This window comes from Salvia hispanica, chromosome 3 (genome assembly GCF_029641045.1).
Source record: "Salvia hispanica isolate PSC_SH4W2 chromosome 3, Shi_PSC_v1, whole genome shotgun sequence".
NCBI lineage: Eukaryota > Viridiplantae > Streptophyta > Magnoliopsida > Lamiales > Lamiaceae > Salvia > Salvia hispanica.
In genome coordinates this window covers 52,779,803-52,797,305 of record NC_142694.1, presented here as the reverse complement: position 1 = coordinate 52,797,305, position 17,503 = coordinate 52,779,803, and the positions used below count along the sequence as shown (strand labels likewise).

The 17,503-nt window shown below is 42.4% G+C and overlaps 3 protein-coding genes, 1 long non-coding RNA gene and 1 pseudogene across 8 annotated transcripts; 3 read left to right on the top strand and 2 right to left on the bottom strand.

The window, feature by feature from the left end:
* Positions 1-421: 421 nt before the first annotated feature.
* On the bottom strand, positions 422-3,336 carry LOC125210358 (katanin p80 WD40 repeat-containing subunit B1 homolog KTN80.4-like). 5 transcript variants are annotated; one of them, XM_089066310.1, is made up of 8 exons: positions 3,124-3,336; positions 2,932-3,029; positions 2,220-2,345; positions 1,604-1,678; positions 1,450-1,499; positions 1,246-1,338; positions 1,062-1,130; positions 422-983 (listed from the first exon to the last, which is right to left on the bottom strand). In XM_089066310.1, exons 1-8 carry the CDS (start codon positions 3,176-3,178, stop codon positions 923-925), a joined length of 627 nt encoding a protein of 208 aa, XP_088922436.1. In that variant the 5' UTR covers positions 3,179-3,336; the 3' UTR covers positions 422-922. The 5 variants fall into 5 exon arrangements, with proteins under 5 accessions (XP_088922436.1, XP_088922439.1, XP_088922437.1 ...); XM_089066313.1 differs by having other exon boundaries at positions 1,302-1,338; XM_089066311.1 differs by having other exon boundaries at positions 1,456-1,499.
* Positions 3,337-4,475: 1,139 nt separating this feature from the next.
* Positions 4,476-5,430, top strand: LOC125210356 (aluminum-activated malate transporter 2-like). The gene is made up of 3 exons (XM_048109915.2): positions 4,476-4,692; positions 4,768-4,868; positions 4,933-5,430. The coding sequence occupies exons 1-3, from the start codon at positions 4,491-4,493 to the stop codon at positions 5,428-5,430; spliced, it is 801 nt and encodes a 266-aa protein (XP_047965872.2). The 5' UTR covers positions 4,476-4,490.
* A 412-nt stretch (positions 5,431-5,842) lies between these two features.
* Positions 5,843-8,099, bottom strand: LOC148931067 (uncharacterized). Its single transcript, XR_016136818.1, has 4 exons — positions 7,886-8,099; positions 7,671-7,791; positions 6,466-7,593; positions 5,843-6,048 (listed from the first exon to the last, which is right to left on the bottom strand). It is a non-coding gene; the product is annotated as an uncharacterized LOC148931067 (long non-coding RNA).
* A 72-nt stretch (positions 8,100-8,171) lies between these two features.
* Positions 8,172-8,827, top strand: LOC125210355 (subtilisin-like serine-protease S pseudogene; annotated as a pseudogene).
* A 3,298-nt stretch (positions 8,828-12,125) lies between these two features.
* Positions 12,126-14,207, top strand: LOC125210353 (uncharacterized). Its single transcript, XM_048109914.2, has one exon. It carries the CDS (start codon positions 12,126-12,128, stop codon positions 14,205-14,207), a length of 2,082 nt encoding a protein of 693 aa, XP_047965871.2.
* Positions 14,208-17,503: the final 3,296 nt, after the last annotated feature.

Sequence of the window (17,503 nt, the reverse complement as noted above, 5' to 3'; positions counted from 1 at the left end):
GCTTAAATAGATGCCAAGAACATTCCAAATCAATCACAAGTTAATTATGATTTCTACAAAACTATAAAATGAGATTATTGTATCCACTTTATGCTGCAAAGTTTTTTCAACTGAATTTATGATACATTTTCCTTTATTTAGTCCTGCATTACAGATATATATTATTTTAAATTGGTACAGGAATGCAAATAAAAAAGGGGTCTCACACAATAAATATCAATAACACATCAATCAAGCAAAGAAGAATCAATTTGTAAGAACTTTCAAACTACATTCAAATCTATGCCAAGGTCACATTGATCGGACAAAAGTAAGGAAAAAAAATAACATGAATTTCACAAAATATATCCATGTTACAAGGCAATGTTACACACCTAAGCTAATGAGGCAAAACAAAACAAAACAAAATATAGGCCAATAAAGCACTCTATATATATTTAGGAGATTGGTAAGGTTATTGCTCTAGGATACAGCATATATTTCTTAGTCAAAAACACTTGCATATCAAAACACTCTTACATCATACAAAGCAAACTTGCTCTATGCCCTTCAACTGGAGCGCAGCTCATCAGTACAAAGAGCTATGCTACCTTAGATAGGACCCATGTCTGCACAAATCTCTCTAAACTACAACCAATTCATCTTCACTCGAGAATACCAAGTTGACGTTTGGGTTAAGACAACAAAACAGTAAGAATGGATCTGCGTCCACTGATGAAGCTTCAGCCACTAGCTGTTTTCAGTGGCAGCCACCAGGTCGTCCATTACCTAACTTTAAGTTAAGATAAAGAATCAGGTCAATAATCCCTCTGAGCACGAATTTACAAGCACTATCATCTTTCAATTCAGAATCTGCAGTCCCCTGGAAGCAATTCCGTCTGCCCCGTCTGTATAGTGCTGATATAGTGTGAACATTAGACACTCAAACTTCCTGAAGCGCCAGATTCAGTTCCAGTGCTGATTTGGCGATATTACCACCTCTTCTGCAAAACAAAACAGCAGACAGAAGTTGGGATTTTGTATCAACCTGAAGCAGTATTTTCATGAGAAAAACATAGTACGTTGAAAGAGCTGGAAGGGAGCATTTTAATTTCTCAAGTTCCACATAGCAGAGATTGCAACGCTCCAGCCTTGAGCCAAAGAAAGCAATGGTAAGATAGTTTTAAGATGACAATCATACATTATAATAGTAGCAATGGAACAGCAATTTGCAAGAATAAGCTAAAGAGAGTTATGAAGAAGAACCAGCCAGATGCAGGTGCTGACAGTGAAGAGTAAATCACAGAGCCAAATACTCTCACCAATTTTATGAGCATATCCAATGCAATATCTTGATGCCTACAGGATTACAAGTTGTCAGTTTTAAAAAGACCACCAGAATCTGTCCGTGCTCTTATTCACAAGACACGACACCAACTGCAAGAAGATAAAGTTTCCAAGAAACATCACCATAACCTTGTAGGCATAGAGTGAAAAGCCGTTGAAACATCCGCAAGCACCTGCATCATGAGGAGGATTAGAAAGAGAAGAATGAGTAATCTGTTCGATGCATAACAGTTCTCATTATTCATCCATTAATCATAGATATCAGTATAATACTCACACTTTGGTCACCCATTTTGCTGATTGCACCAAGAGCCCCTCTTATATCATGCCTCTGCCAGTAGTTAAGGACTATCTGGCCATGAAGAAAACCAAGCACAATCAACAATTGTATAGAATTTAGTCACTCTAACCTACAACAATCTCAAAGAAAATAGATAGGCATTACTATCCAGAATCTATCGGAGGATATCTCAAGCATTTAATTCAAAAGGGTAGAAACCTTGAATTGAAATAGTGCATAATGAGTGAGCTAAGTTGCTAGAAGCCATGAAAGGCAGTGTTTGGCAGGAAAATAAGGAAGTAATCATGATGTGCAGCATGTGCTAAATCCAGTTAGCAGTAAAGCACTGAGATATCACTAGCACTTCTAAATAACTGAAACTACCATTGGTCTATCTATGGTAACATGAGGTTTAATATAATGCAATGTGAGAACTTAACATCCCCACAGAATGCTTCTGAGTTCTGATCAAATATTATGAACAAGCAATTCTATTCCATGGTATGATAACTCTAATAGCATAAAATGGCAACTCTCTACTTGAATCTATTGAGAAATGCAGCGCCATTATAAGGAATAAAATCGATATTAAGATAACACAACAACAAAATACCTGCAGTTTGCCTAATCGAGACCTCATTGAGCCAACAAATTGATCATGTTGCTGTACCAAATCAGCAATAGTATCTTCATCAGTAGCAGAGACTGACTCGTTTTCATCAGTTGAAGGATAACTTCTCTGTCACGGAAGATGTGAATGAACATCACAGTCAATCATACAAAATTTTGACCAGTAAGCATTCAAGCTGCTTATAGAATATACTAGCAGCTAATTAGACAAGTCAGAACAGATAACAGAACCCTCAAGAGCTGAACATAGATAGACTAGGGAAGTTCTTTGAAAAGTTATTATGGTTTGAAAATGTTTCGCATAGCCATAGACTGCACATGTCAAGCATAAAAATTGAGCCTTTAGATCATTGCCTCTGCAAAAGCCAAGTATTATAAAATAGATGGTGATCAGAATTTCAGGAGGATTACCAGTAAAAAAATAGATAATGACAAGAACATGGCAACATTAGCATTTGTGGGAACAAAACTAATTTAAATTAGCAGAATATCTATATATTTCGGTAATTGGAAACCTAAGCAACAAAAAAGTGTGAAGGTCAATTAGCTCCCAATGGCCAATTCCTTATAAGCAACAAAACAAAATACACCTCCTATCAAGATCAGGGTCATATAAAGAGAATAAGTGTGTTTGTGGTCAAACAGTGGTTGGAAATCAAGGCATATGTGCCCAAGACAAAATTGAGTGTGCTTACAGCATTTAATCTCCCAGAGATATTGCTTGAAGCAAGACCTGGACGGTAAGAACTTCTTCCTTTCTGTTCCCAGTTGGGGAGAATCAGCTGTGTTCTACCTAGTGTTATTAAGAGTAATGAGGAAGTGTTCATAACGCTGCAGAACCCTTACATACAAGTAGTTTCAAGTAGTAAAGCACAGTAGCGCATTACATTCTGTAGTTATACCTCCTCTTTGACCTTCTACATGAGATGCCTCCACATTCATACTATTTCCTCGAAATTCATCTGTGATATAAAAAAGCTATCAGTTTCAATCATATGTAACCTAGAACACTAGGATGGTACAGAATACTAAACCCTAAACCTAGAACACTAGGATGGTACAGAATAAAGAAGGTTCTGCAACTTTTACAATAAAGTAAAACCAGATTTGTCTCTTATTTTCAACCACTACTGCACTCAAATTTGACATAAAAACACTGGTTTAAATTCAAAAAACGTGTGCCCACTTTAAAAAGTCGGTCTCTTTTTTTAAAAAATACAAATCAAAAAAATATAATGTGCCACTGACTCTTCTTCTTCTTCCTTACACTTTCCGCCATTGTTATAGCAGATTCTTAGTTTTCCTTTTCTTTAATTTTCAGCCCCGTACAATTATTCATCCCTGATATTTTGTTCTCCAGTAGCATTATTTGGTAAGGGATTCAGCCCTACCCTCTGTGTACGTGTGTCCGCCCCTGCCGACGTACATTCCCCCTGTGCTTCCATCTCTCACCCAAGTAAACATCCAAGCTTCAAAAATGGAGGGTGATCAAGCAAAAGGGTTCTGGAGAATCGGAGAAGAAGCCTACAAACTGGGCAAGGAAGATCCGAGGAGAGTAGCACACGCATTCAAAGTCGGGTTAGCCCTAGGCGCTCTCGGTCTCCTCCACTACCACGGCGTCTTCTTCCAGGCATCCGGCGTCGATGGATTGTTGAGCATCACGACCGTCCTGTCCCTATTCGAGTACACCGTGGGTAAGTGATTTCTCATTTCAATCTTGCGTGACCCATGCATGCAGTTGGTCTTACTTAGTACTCCGTGTTTAACAATTTTTGCAGGAGCCACGCTAGCGAAAGGGCTGAACCGGTTGTTCGCGACATGTTTGGGAGTTGCACTGGGATTTGGGATGCACCATTCGGCCGCTTTGACGGAGAAATACTCGGTCGTGATTGCGCTGTCGGTCACCTTCATAGGTACGTACATTTATTACTCCATATATAGTGGCTCTTAAATTTAATTTCTATATATGGTAAATGGCGTCCAATTTAGCAACTTAGCCACGTCACCATTTTTTTATTTTCCCTTTTGCCTTTTCTTATCTTTTTTCCTCACTGTTAACAAAAATAAAAGTTAGAAATAGACATATGCAATATAGTGGGCCAACAAGTTAATAATAGGTGTCCACTAATGCTAGTTCAAATAAATTCGCTAGGCACTAATACAAAACTCTAATTAATTTGCAGTTACAATCGCGACGTATTGCCGGTTCTTTCCAAAAGTCAAGGATATGTTCGATGAGTGCTTTTCAGCATTCATGGCCAGTTTCACGGTGATAATGGTGTCATGGAATCCAGATGACACCACACTCAAAGGGGAGTGCCTGCGCGTCATCGCTATTTGGGTCGCCGGCATCGTGGCCATTCTGATCTGCATCTTCGTCTTCCCCACTTGGGCAGGCGAAGATCTCCATGTAGGCACCGCCGACAACATTGACCGACTTGCCCGTTATCTAGAAGGTAATAGATTTTTTTAATAACATTTAATGTTTTATTAATCTAATAGTACTAATTATTTGTTTCTCTTTGTATTAGCTTTCGGCGATGTGTATTTCCAAGAATCACACGACGATGATATAGAGGCACTCAAAGATTACAAGAGTGTACTCGAATATAAAGGCAAGGAGAACTCATTGGTGAGTAGTACATTTAGATATAGTGCTTGAAATTCATTTTTTACTAAATTAATTGCTCGTGCAGGTCAATTACGCGCAGTGGGAGCCGAGGCACAAGAAGTTCCGGTGCTGTCACCCATGGGACCAGTACCTCGTGATCGGGTCGGCTACCCGGGAATGCGCCTACAAGATTAAAGATCTCAACAGCTACCTCGTCGCGGATGTGCAGACGCCAATGGAGCTCCGGATGAAGATTCGAGACTTATGCACGAGTATCAGCTCCGAGTGTGGCTTAGCCCTAAAGGAGGTCGCGGGCGAGCTTCGGACGATGAAGTCGTCTGTGTACAGCGAGATACACATCGCGGACGCGAAGGCCGCAGCCGAGACGCTCAAGGACGTGATGGACACTGAGTTTTGGCCCCACGGGGAGTTCCGGGACGCATCCCCAGCTGTGATGGTGGCAACACATCTGATCGAGATCGTGGCGTGCACGACGAAGATCCTAGACTCTGTGGAGGTGCTGTCAACACAGGCCAAGTTCGAGAAACCCGACCCGGCGTTGACTGCAGTGGTTGATTTGTAGACCACCATGAAGCTGTTGCCACTTAAGCTGACTCAATGTACTAAATTTTTGTGTATCAAACCTGCACATATCTATTTGGACTTAGTTTGTTGATTTTTTACACTTGCATTTTTTGCCAAAGATTAGTCTCCAATGCTTTGAATGTGGTTGTGGTGATGAATAAGTTCACACAATTTTGAAATTTTGATCTTGTGTAATACCTGCTCTTTTTAAAGCCCTTTTCCCTTATGTTTTGTCAAAACTAGAGAAATGTCACTTTCTTGTTCGTTGAAATGAATGGAGCTCGTTACCCTCTTTTATTATTGCACAATGTGTTAGTTCGCAAAGAAAATAAAAGTTAAAAAGTAAAAAATTGAACGAACAAAAACGACTTTGATAAAATGTATATAAAAAAGGGGAAACAAGAGGTTTATTTTGGACTAAAGAAGTTCGAATATCTTTCTACACACAACAAACTATCGAACTAATTCCAAACAAAATACACGAAGCAAAGAAACAGAATGTAAGAGTTCAAATGAGCACTTCGGGCCTCTGTTTTAGGCCCAAATCACGGCCCATTCCCGACTGCCCGTCGGCCCGAGACAACAAGGTGGCAGCCGAGACCTTTGCAGCTCCCTCCTGCAAGTAAAACAAACATTAGTCACTAAGGGACAAGAAGAATTAAGAGGACCTTTGATTCTTTCGAATTTTTCGCCAGCCTGCAATAACTTAAACAATTACAGGACTCCACATTGGTATTATGTTGTCAAAATTGAAGCGCAAGCTTGAGTGATTTTACTTTTGGGCTTCCCCATAAAAAGCTTCACACCAGTCAGCATTTATAATCTCTCATTGGTTTATCTGAACAATCCGCCCCTTAAAAGAAGGTACCACTGACCACACCCCCCAATTGGCAATCAACCTATTTTTCAAAGATTAAAACTTTCGAATTTCTACTGACTTATATAGTTGTGACTGGTGAGGGACATGGAGCCAAAAATAAAAAGAAGATGATGAGAATAATAATTATATAAGAATGGTAAAGTGCATTCTTACCTTAAGATGAAGACTAAAGTATTAGCAATATAGGCAACCATTTCCCTGAAAAATATTTTACACAAATAAATAAGCAATCCCGGAAATAAATGGAAGCATTCAAAAAATGTGCACGCCATGCCCCGGAAATAAATGGAGAGAGATGGATACGCAAAATCCAAGACGATGCTAGAATTTCGTAAATGCTTTTGACTGAATAGATAATCACATCACCAACTGGAGTTCCAGTAATGAATAGGTAGGTGGAACTATATTAGATCAGCAAGTCCTAACCATACCACCTTTACACGTTTCTATATATGTGATCCGTGTTTTGCTACAGAAAATGCCTCTTTCAGGCCACTTTTCAGTGGTTCCCAACGTCAGCTTGTACAGAATAGGGAAAGGCACTGCAAGAGGAGGTGCGACAAGAGCTCGTCTGGCAATCTACAAGGTTTGGTGGTTTGGCTTCTGTAGTGATGCAGACATCCTCTCCACGATGGATGATGCAGTCAGTGATGGCATGGATGTTATATCAATGTCGCTCAGACCAGATTCGCCACAGTCTTTCTACTTCGGAGATGCAAATTCCATTGGAAACTTTCACGCGTTCCAGAAAGGAGTGGTTGTTTCTGCATCAGCTGGTAACAGCTTTCTCCCTGGAACTGCTACCAATGTCGCTCCTTGGATACTCACTGTTGCAGCGAGCACCATGGATCGCGAGATACAGAGTAATACATATCTAGGAAATTCACAAGTTATAAAGGTAATCAATCATATAAACATTATATTGATTAAATAATATTTGTCATTCTTCAAGCTTCTGATATCAAGTCTTGCTTGTTTGAAGGGTTTTAGCATAAACCCTTTCCAGATGAACAGCTTCTACGGTTTGGTGGCCGGGAAGCAGCCGCAGCCTGGATTCCCTGTGCAAATGCGAGATACTTTCCTTGTTCTCGTTCTTGAATCTTCGAGTGCCAGATTCTGTTTTATCTTCCAGCTTTTGTAAGAGCATACAACCTAGATCCGGCTCTGGTTAAGGGGAAGATTGTTGTCTGCACGCTCGAAGAAATACTTGATTCGCGAAACGAAAAGGCTGCTAATGTGAAACAAGCGGGTGGTATGGGATAATACTGGTTGATCCACTAGCTGCAGACATATCATTTCAGTTTGAAATCCCAGGCACAATAATCAGCATTCAAGAAACAGGAAAGTTTGAAGAATACATGGTTTCGAACCATAAGTTCGAGCTTCGTGCATCTAAACATCATAAATCAGTGGCTAGAGTATCCCAGACAGTGACAGTTCAGCCGACTAAACCAGCTCCCGAGATAGCAATGTTCACATCTGCAGGGCCTAATGTCATCAATCAAAGCACGTGTTTGCAAGTAGTTTTAAGAAACAAGCAAGTGGAGAAGCAACAAAAACTCATTTCTTTCACCTTTTGATTTTCAGCTGGATATAACAGCGCCAGGCATGAACGTCCTGGCAGCATCGTCTCCATTGGCTACTCTAACATGGCTGGAAGATCAATCGACAACATAATAATCTCGCTCACTTCAATGTCCTGCCCTCATGTCTCTGCTCTTGCTGCTATCGTCAAATCCGTCCATCCTTCATGGAGCCCTGCAGCGATTAAGTATGCGATAATGACAACAGGTAACATTTAAACAAAGCCTACGACTCGCTTCATGTTCTAACTCTGTCCACTTTGCTGTTATTTTGAAATAGCAACAGCTCACGACAATGTTAGGAGCTCGATTAGAAGACATCCAAATGGCACTGAAGCCTCACCTTTCGACTATGGATCCGGGCATGTCAATCCGGCTGTAGTAGTCGACCCCGGATTGATTTATGATTTTGACAGCAGCGACGTCATTGATTTCCTGTGCAGCACCAGTGCAAACCCTGGTCAGCTGAAGAACCTCACTGGTGAGACCACATACTGCAGGAACACCACAACATCCTCCTATGACTTCAACTGGAGTCTAGGACCTGAAAGGGAATATATCAGTGCGTAGAACGGTTACATATTATGGGGAAGGGCTAGCTGTTACAAGGCAGAAGTAGACTTTCAAGGTGGTGCATACATTTCAGTCACTCCGAATGAACTCAGCTTCAAACAGACAGGGGAAAAAGATGTCTTTCGTGATAAATTTCACGCCCTATAAAGCCAGCAACGAGGACTTTGTGTTTGGAGCTTAAACATGGACTGATGGAACGTCCGTCGTCAGGAGTCCAATGGGTCTCAACATCTCTCTCTAAGAAGTGTGTGAGTGAGGCAACACATTCAAACAGCTTGTCACTGAATTCCACCTCATCAAAATGTAACCAAGTTTGTAACAGAAAATAGTGTGCCATTCATATCTCTATGATTTCCTGTATTATTCAGCATAGAAATACACAGTCAAGAGAGCATAGATAGATCAAAAGGTCTGCCCAAAATCTAATCATGCTCCACCAATATCCTAAATTCATAAATGCTTGTAATTTGTAAGAGAATTACCAGTAAATCCCCACAATCACAGTCACAGTTTCCAAACACAACTAACCAAAGCGTTTTCCCACTTCCCTAGTCGAATCAAACACGTTCTTGACAGCCAAGCTGTGCACAAACCTGCAGCTTCACCTGCCAAAGATCCAAAAAAGCAGCAAACTTTTAATTCTAAGTTTTTGTTCAGATTCCAAAATTTGCTCGACTTTAAACATTATTGGGCAGAGAGATTAGTTTTGAAGAGTTGAGATTGAAAAGATTACGATTTTAATCTTAAAAAAGTGAATGTGAGGGTTTCAATTTCTTCCCATACTCATGATGAAACTACCGTGAATGAATAGATTTCATAAATACTATAGAGGATATATATAAGGTTTGTGTTAAAATGACAACCACCCTTAAAATGACAACGTGACAACGCTTATACAGCAATATTATAAACGCTACACAGCAATATCCAACACGTTAGACAGCAATCTATAGATTGCTGTCTAACGTGTTGGATATTGCTGTTCAAGAAAAATTGCTGTTTAAAGGCCAGCATATTGCTGCCCGTCTTTTTTGGTTTTTTTTTTTTTTTTTTTTTGCCACGTGGCAGCTTATTATTCGCCCACGTGTACAAATGATTGGCTAGAAATGGTGGTATGGTGTTATTTTAAGGGGTGGTGGCACCCTAACATGCCCCTATATATATATAAACCTTTGATTGGTAGGAAGAACTAAAATCTCGGATTTTTCCTCTAAATCTCGGATTTCATAAAATCACTCTTGAAACTCACGGTTTTCTCTACTATGCTGTATGTTTGATACTTTTCAATGGTAAAATGTTTCTCAAGAAAAGATTTTAGAATATATTCTTAATTCTTCGAAAAAGCTTTTCTTTTCTCTGCGTTTGATAAGTTCAATTTGGCACCATGATAAATAGTGAACTTTCACTTTTATCCCTCACCAGATGTTTGTTTTACATCAGTTCACTACTACTTTAAATTATCAAAATCACTACTAATTATTATCTAATTAATTAATAATTATCCAGAAAACATGAGTGAAGTATTGAAGGATATTTAAACAAGAACAAAATTCGACCAATAAAAAACAACAAGATGCCAACATCTAATCTTTTTTTCATCGGTGCCTTAATTAAAATCCTAAGCACAAGACTCCAAAAAGTAAATAAAAAAAATTGAAGAACAAGGAGGGCAACAATTCTAGAAACTGCGTTGAATAGTGTCAAAATTGGTCATCCCCTTTCTTCAGTTGCCTCAAGTCACAAAAATTTGCCCAAGCACTCTAACACCCACAACAATTCGGCGATGAATGGAGCATGACAACAATTAAACAAGAGGCTCATAGTAGGCAGTTGCCCACACCAAATTACTCACCAAATTGTGAAAATTGCCAAAAAAAAAAAAAAAAAGGACGGAGAAGGAAGAGGCCATGGTTCGCCGGGAAACCAAGGGGATCAGTTCGGAGTACGAAGAGGACGACGAGACTCAGATCTGTTGCGCAATAAAATGACCGCTACATCCGCTCACTGTCGCTGGAAGACCACGCCCCACCGCCTGAAATCGAGCATTGCAGGTATATGGGGAGAGAGGGAGAGAGAGATGGGACGGTTGTGGTCTAAGGTTATCGACCACCGATGCCGGAGTAGAGAAACGAAGGAGAGAATGGGTCAGAGGGCAGACGACTGTGATTAAACGAGAGAGAAAATGAGATTAGGGTGAAGGATGTGAAGGGCATACTTGGGTATCTTGCCCAAAGAGTTTAGTTTCCGCCCAAAATGGGAGGAAAGTAAACAAGGTGCCTAACAAATTTCCTCGTGCCTCAAGAATTCTTTCCATGTTATCAAACAAAAGAAAAAACCTTGTAAAAAGCCCTTTTCTTGGCTTTTCTTGCCTTCTCTATGGCATCAAACATCCGCGTTGAAGGAAACCGTGTAAAGGGATACGGAGATATAAATCCCTCCCTCCATTTTATCATTTTGGTTTCTCCATGGTTTATAAATCATATACTCCATCCGTCCCAAGGAAGATAGCCCTTTCTTGGGCAGCACAGGATTTTATGCAACTTTATTTTGTGTGAGAGAGTAAAGTAAGAGAGAGAGGATAAAGTAGAGATAAAGGGGTTTACATTTTAAGTAATGGGTCATCTTGGTTGGGACAAACCAAAAAGGAAAGTGGGTCATCTTTAATGGGACAAAGAGAGTACTTTATTTAACTTTTAATATGCAGATCTCATATTTAATCAATTTTTACATTCACAATTTAATATAAAACTAATACTCCTACTATTTTAATAGGTCCTACAGTTCAATCTTCCCCCTTTACTTTCTTCACAAAATTAAATATTTTCTTAAAAACAAATGCCGAGTCAAAAAAGCTCTTAAAATGGCGGACGAATGGAGTATTATTTTTAAAGTCATGTGGTTGACCAGAAATTGACTAATTTGATAGTAGTACTATAACTTTTTTCTTTTTTTCCTTAAGTAGTTCTCTTAATAATGGTGTTGCCTATTTTGAGGTTCGCATTTGGAACACCAAGTCTGTTGGCATAGAGATGCAAAAAGATGATTCAGCATCGAAGTTAGGTGGGCGATATCTTGCATCGGAAGCCTGGCTCGGGAACCACGGAGTTTGGCAGTGGAGGGGTGATAGGGACTCGGCCCAACAACACACCGACACTACCATGCAGGCCGATCAAGTTAAACAAACTAACCCACAAGTCGGCCCAGCTGAAAAAGATTACCCAAAAAGGATAAGATCACGCCCTGCACGATTCAAGGATTACACATTCCAGTAGTTAATTGATTGTAATCTTTTTGTTATCTTTTAATTTTTGCGGATATTTTGTTTTAAGAGTCAATCTTCTCGGGTTTTCTTCTTGATTCTTTCCCGAGTCGTAAGTCCGAATCAAGTAGGGGGAATTCTATAAATTGTGGAATTCTCATAGATCGAGTCATTGAGGAATAAAGATCATCTTTTTTCTCACCCTCGTTACAAACCCCAGCACCTCAACTAGGGTAAATCTTTCTTCTCATACAACAATCACGTTTCAAACAAACTTGCCGTCTCACGCTTAATCAGCCGCCCTCGCCGGCGATAGGGTGGAACTCTCACCGTATCAACTGGTGCTTTATATTGAGTCCTCTTCCCCCGCCCCTACAAAAGCCAAAAAAAAAAACACCATGCCAACCGATACTGATGACGCCCTTGTCGACACCGAGCCTTGGTCCTACTTCACACAACAGGAAATTGACGAGATGTTGTACAACCAACAGCAGCGTGCTGCTAAAACAGAGAAGACGGTGATGACGCACAATTTCGACCAGGAGAACTTTGCCCGACAACAAACGGCTCTCAACAAGTCCTTGGACAAAACCTTAACGGATTTAACAGCCGCGATCAAACAACAGATTCCGATCCAAATTGGGCAGCCACCCTCCCCGTCCCCATCTCGCGGTTGGAAGTTCCCTCCGTCAATAACCGTCAAACCATTTGGTTTTGATCCCGAGTCACATCCAAAACTCAAGTCGGATGCCCCTCGTTTCAACGGAGACCATGTTACGAGTTGGATTCGCAAGATTAAGAAGTTTTATAACCATAACTTCACACCTTTGGCGGATCGTCTTTATTTGACGTCGTTTCTGTTTGATGACCCGGCTGCCGATTGGATGAGTTACTGGGAGGACAACGTCGATGACAAGAATTGGGATGAATTTTTGTTGGCAGTTAAACAAAGATTCGACTTGGATCTTTATGAAGATTATGTGGGCCGCCTCGCAACGCTGCAACAGACCTCCACCGTCGAGGCGTATCAAACCACCTTTGAGTCCTATCTGCAGAAGGTCTCTCACGTCGGCGACGCGACACTTACCTCACTATTCATCGCAGGGCTCAACGCTCCTATCAAACAGGAACTACTCACGCATCGCCCGAATACTCTGCAGGAAGCCTTTGCATTGGCACAACAACTAGCAGCCTGCCACACGATGACCACCGCGGGTTCTTCACCCGCACAACAGCGATCTACATGGTCCGGCCGCAGTGGTCGCTCAAGTCACAATACCGCCCCTGCTGGAAAGCATGTCCAACCATCTCCGAGACCAAACAAAGAAGGTCAACCACCTACTGACTTGCCGATTGTCAAGATCTCTGCCGCTGAACGCGAGGACCGAACCAAGCGAGGGCTGTGCTGGTATTGCCCCGAGAAATACTCTCGTTCTCACGTGTGCAACACACGTTTCTATGCCCTCATGGGTGTAGACGACGATGAAGATACAACTGGCACCGGTTCTGCCGCAGATTCTGATGACGATGCTGAGAATATGGTGATTACAGGGGACGTTTCTAGTGTGCACGTTATCAGTCCTAAGATCAGACCGCGGTCCATCCGGCTCAAGGGATTGATCAACGACGCAACAGTGATAGTGCTGATCGATGGTGGCAGCTCGCATAATTTTATAAAGCCCACCATCGCTGAAAAGTTAAGTCTTCCCTTGCACTCCATTAAACCCTTTCGCGTATTCGTTGGAAATGGAGAATCTTTGCGATGCTCTTATGTGTGTTTGGGTACACCTATTATTTTGCAGGGCCACAAGTTCACTATTGATCTATTCGTACTGCCAGTGGAAGGACCCGACATCATTTTGGGTGTCCAATGGCTTCAGGATCTGGGAGATGTCACTAAAAATTATCGCAGCCTAACTATGAAGTTTGAGCTTGACAACAAATCTATAGAGCTGCAAGGCGATGGGGCTGATTTGCGACCAATATCATACCACCACTTGTTCTCTCTTATCATTCATGCCCATGACTTGGAGCTCTTTGAGGTGTTCCCTATCACCTCCCCAACAGCTCCATCCGCTTCTCAACCAGAGCCTACCGACCCTGTACTCTGCCACACCCTCAACCAGTTTGCATCGGTGTTTGAGATGCCCTCAACACTCCCTCCAGCGCGCCGATGGGACCACAGAATACACCTCAATCCCTCCGCCAAGCCAGTGAATGTAAGGCCGTATCGGTACCCTTACTTTCAAAAAAATGAGATCGAGAGACAAGAGTTAGAAATGTTAAAGCAAAGAGTGATACAACACAGTACCAACCCGTTTTCATCCCCGGTCCTATTAGTCCGCAAAAAGGATGGCACTTTTCAGTTTTGTGTGGATTACAGGGCTCTAAATGTGGCAACAACGCCGGATCATTTTCCGATCCCGACAGCAGATGAGTTATTTGACGAGCTGCATGCTGCCCGACGTTCTCCAAGCTAGACCTTCGATCTGGCTATCATCAGATACGGATGCATGTTGATGATATCCACAAAACGGCCTTTAGAACGCACGACGACCACTTCGAGTTCTTGGTGATGCCGTTTGGTTTCACGAACGCCCCCTCTACATTCCAAGCTGCTATGAATTATATATTTCAACCGTTCCTGCACCATTTTGTCATCGTCTTTTTCGATGACATCTTGGTGTATAGTGCAAATGACGAGCAACACCGTGCCCACCTACAGCAGGTCTTGGAAACGCTGCATGACGCCCAATTCTACGTCAAGCGATCTAAATGTTCTTTCGGGGTACACACCATAGACTATCTCGGCAATGTTATAGCCGTAGGAGAGCTCTGAGCAGACCTAACAAAGATCGAGGCGATGTATGCCTGGCCTCTCCCCATGAACATCAAACAGCTCCGGGGTTTTTTGGCCATCACCGGTTACTACAGGCGATTCGTCAAAAACTACTCCATCACTGCAGCACCACTAACGGAACTCCTTAAGAAAGACGCCTTTCATTGGTCAGACACGGCGTCGCAAAGTTTTGAAGCTCTAAAAACCGCAATGTGTGAAGCTCTGGTACTACGCTTACCGAATTTCGATCTACCCTTTGTGGTCGAAACGGACGCATCCGATCTGGGCATCGGTGCTGTTCTACTCCAGGAGGGTCACCCATTGGCCTACTTTAGTAAGAAGCTTGGACAGAGATGCAAGCTTGCTTCAACGTATCACAAGGAACTATACGCAATCGTAGAAGCTGTTCATAAATGGCGGCAATACTTGCTTGGTCGGGAATTCACCATACGCAGCGACCAGCGGAGTCTAAAGGACTTGCTCTCCCAGGTGGTGCAAACACCAGACCAGCAGTTCTACTTGAGGAAATTGATGGGCTTCAAGTTCAAAATTGAGTACAAATCAGGGGCTTCGAACAAGGTCGCAGATGCCCTTTCACGCCAAGAGGACGACACGTCTGTTGCCGACCCACACCTTCTGGCGCTGTTCGCACAACCGTCGCTGGACATCATGGCGACAATTCGCACGGAGAACTCGTCACTCCCAAATCTTTTGGCGCTACACAGCGCGGTTTCGCAGGGTCACACACCTGCACATGTCTCAGTCCAGGCAGGCCTCCTTCATTTCAAGCGCCGCCTGCTACTGAGCCGGGACTCGTCCACCTTGTTGGACATTTTGACGGAGTGCCATGCTTCACCGACTGCAGGGAACCGGGGGAGAAACGCACTTTCTCGCGGGTGGCAAGCTCCTTTTATTGGCCGGGTATGCGTCAAGATGTACGACGTTTTGTAGCTGCCTGCGCTACCTGTCAGATGACAAAATATGTTCGGCAGAAGCCCAATGGCCTGATACAACCTTTACCGATTCCGGATGCAGTTTGGGAGGCTGCCTCAATGGATTTTATTGTGGGTCTTCCTCCGTCACAAGGCCACACGGCTATCTTGGTTGTCGTGGATCGACTCTCCAAGTATGCACATTTTGGTGCATTGAAAGCAAGATTCGATGCTCCGAGAGTGGCTAAACTATTCATTGAGACGTTGGTGAAATTACATGGTTTTCCAAAGAAGTTGCTATCCGATAGAGATACCATTTTTATGAGTGAGTTTTGGAAAGAGTTGATCACGTCTTGTGGCACCAAATTGCAGTTCACGACTGCTTACCACCCGCAGACGGACGGCCAATCAGAGGTAACAAACCGTGCGCTGGAGCAATATTTGCGTGCTTACACTTATGATTGCCCTGATCGTTGGTCCCAAATGCTCCCTTGGGCCGAATTAGCCATGAATTGCACCGTCAACGTGAACATCAGCATGTCCCCATACCAAGCCCTCTATGGTCGGGAGCCACCAAACTTATTCGATACATATCCCAGACCCGTCAACAACGCTTCGGTGGCCGAGATGCTGCAAGAGCGTGAAGAGCTGCTTCGAGGCCTCAAGTCCCGCCTCCTCAAATCTCAGGCAGCAATGGCATCCTTCGCCAACCGCCATCCCCGCGACGTTGAGTTCAAGGTAGGTGATAAAGTCTTACTTAAATTGCAGCCTCATCGGCAACACTCCGTCGGACGCCCTATTTATGCCAAGCTCAGCCGCAGGTTTTATGGGCCATTCTTGGTGACAGAGCGCATAGGTAAGGTTGCTTACCGCCTCCAGCTACCCACGGATAGTCGGATCCATGACGTCTTCCATGTCTCTCTGTTGAAGCCCTACGTCGAGCCTTTTGCCTCTTCAGCTATGGGAGCGTTACTAGGTACTCTAAAGAGAGGCCGACCACTAGATACACCAATCACTGCTACTGAGGAACGCACTGTGCTGGTTCAAGGACTTCCCCAGGTACAATGGCTCGTTCATTGGTCGAATGATCCTTCAGCTCAACCGTCATGGGAGCCAAAAGAAATACTTGCTCGAGGCTACCCCGATCTTCACCTTGCGGACAAGGTGGTTGTTTTGGGAGGGGGAATTGATAGGGACTCGGCCCAACAACACACCGACACTACCATGCAGGCCGATCAAGTCAAACAAACTAACCCACAAGTCGGCCCAGCTGAAAGAGATTACCCAAAAAGGATAAGATCACGCCCTGCACGATTCAAGGATTACACCTTCCAGTAGTTAATTGATTGTAATCTTTTTGTTATCTTTTAATTTTTTCGGATATTTTGTTGTAAGAGTCAATCTTCTCAGGTTTTCTTCTTGATTCTTTCCCGAGTCGTAAGTCCGAATCAAGTAGGGGGAATTCTATAAATTGTAGAATTCTCATAGATTGAGTCATTGAGGAATAAAGATCATCTTTTTTCTCACTCTCGTTACAAACTCTAGCACCTCAACTAGGGTAAAGCTTTCTTCTCATACAACAATCACGTTTCAAACAAACTTGCCGCCTCACGCTTAATCAGCCGCCCTCGCCGGCGATAGGGTGGAACTCTCACCCTATCAAGAGGAGGGCCACCTGATGTTGAGACTTTGAGAGCTGATGCAGTAATACAAGTGCTATTTTCCTTGTGTTTTGAGCTTAGTTTGTTATGCACACATTTTTTTTCTCTACTTCTATCTATTGATTGCAAACATTCGATGTGATGATCTTTTTGATTGTGACAAATTCTGGAAGTTGTTAGTTGTCACAAAAGAGTGTGTGTATATGTGAGAGTCGCAGATGATTGTTTTCCTACTTTGAATTTCGTATTTGATCTCAGGTTTAATTTTTTTTTTATTGTTGTGTTGTTTTTTTTGCTGTTTGATTGTAATTTGCAGTTGTTATATGCAATTCTAATCGTTTTTT

What these genes read in the sequence shown, in the direction of transcription:
- LOC125210353 (XM_048109914.2), top strand. Translation starts at nt 12,126, where the DNA reads ATGCCAACCGATACTGATGACGCCCTTGTCGACACCGAGCCTTGGTCC.
- LOC125210358 (XM_089066310.1), bottom strand. Translation starts at nt 3,178, where the DNA reads ATGAATGTGGAGGCATCTCATGTAGAAGGTCAAAGAGGAGGTATAACT. An exon ending in AGGAGGTATAACTACAGAAT is followed by an intron (nt 3,030 to 3,123) that starts GTAATGCGCTAC and finishes TAATAACACTAG; the next exon opens with GTAGAACACAGCTGATTCTC. An exon ending in CTCGATTAGGCAAACTGCAG is followed by an intron (nt 1,679 to 2,219) that starts GTATTTTGTTGT and finishes CTTCATGGCCAG; the next exon opens with ATAGTCCTTAACTACTGGCA.
- LOC125210356 (XM_048109915.2), top strand. Translation starts at nt 4,491, where the DNA reads ATGGCCAGTTTCACGGTGATAATGGTGTCATGGAATCCAGATGACACC. An exon ending in ACTTGCCCGTTATCTAGAAG is followed by an intron (nt 4,693 to 4,767) that starts GTAATAGATTTT and finishes TCTTTGTATTAG; the next exon opens with CTTTCGGCGATGTGTATTTC. An exon ending in AAGGCAAGGAGAACTCATTG is followed by an intron (nt 4,869 to 4,932) that starts GTGAGTAGTACA and finishes TTGCTCGTGCAG; the next exon opens with GTCAATTACGCGCAGTGGGA.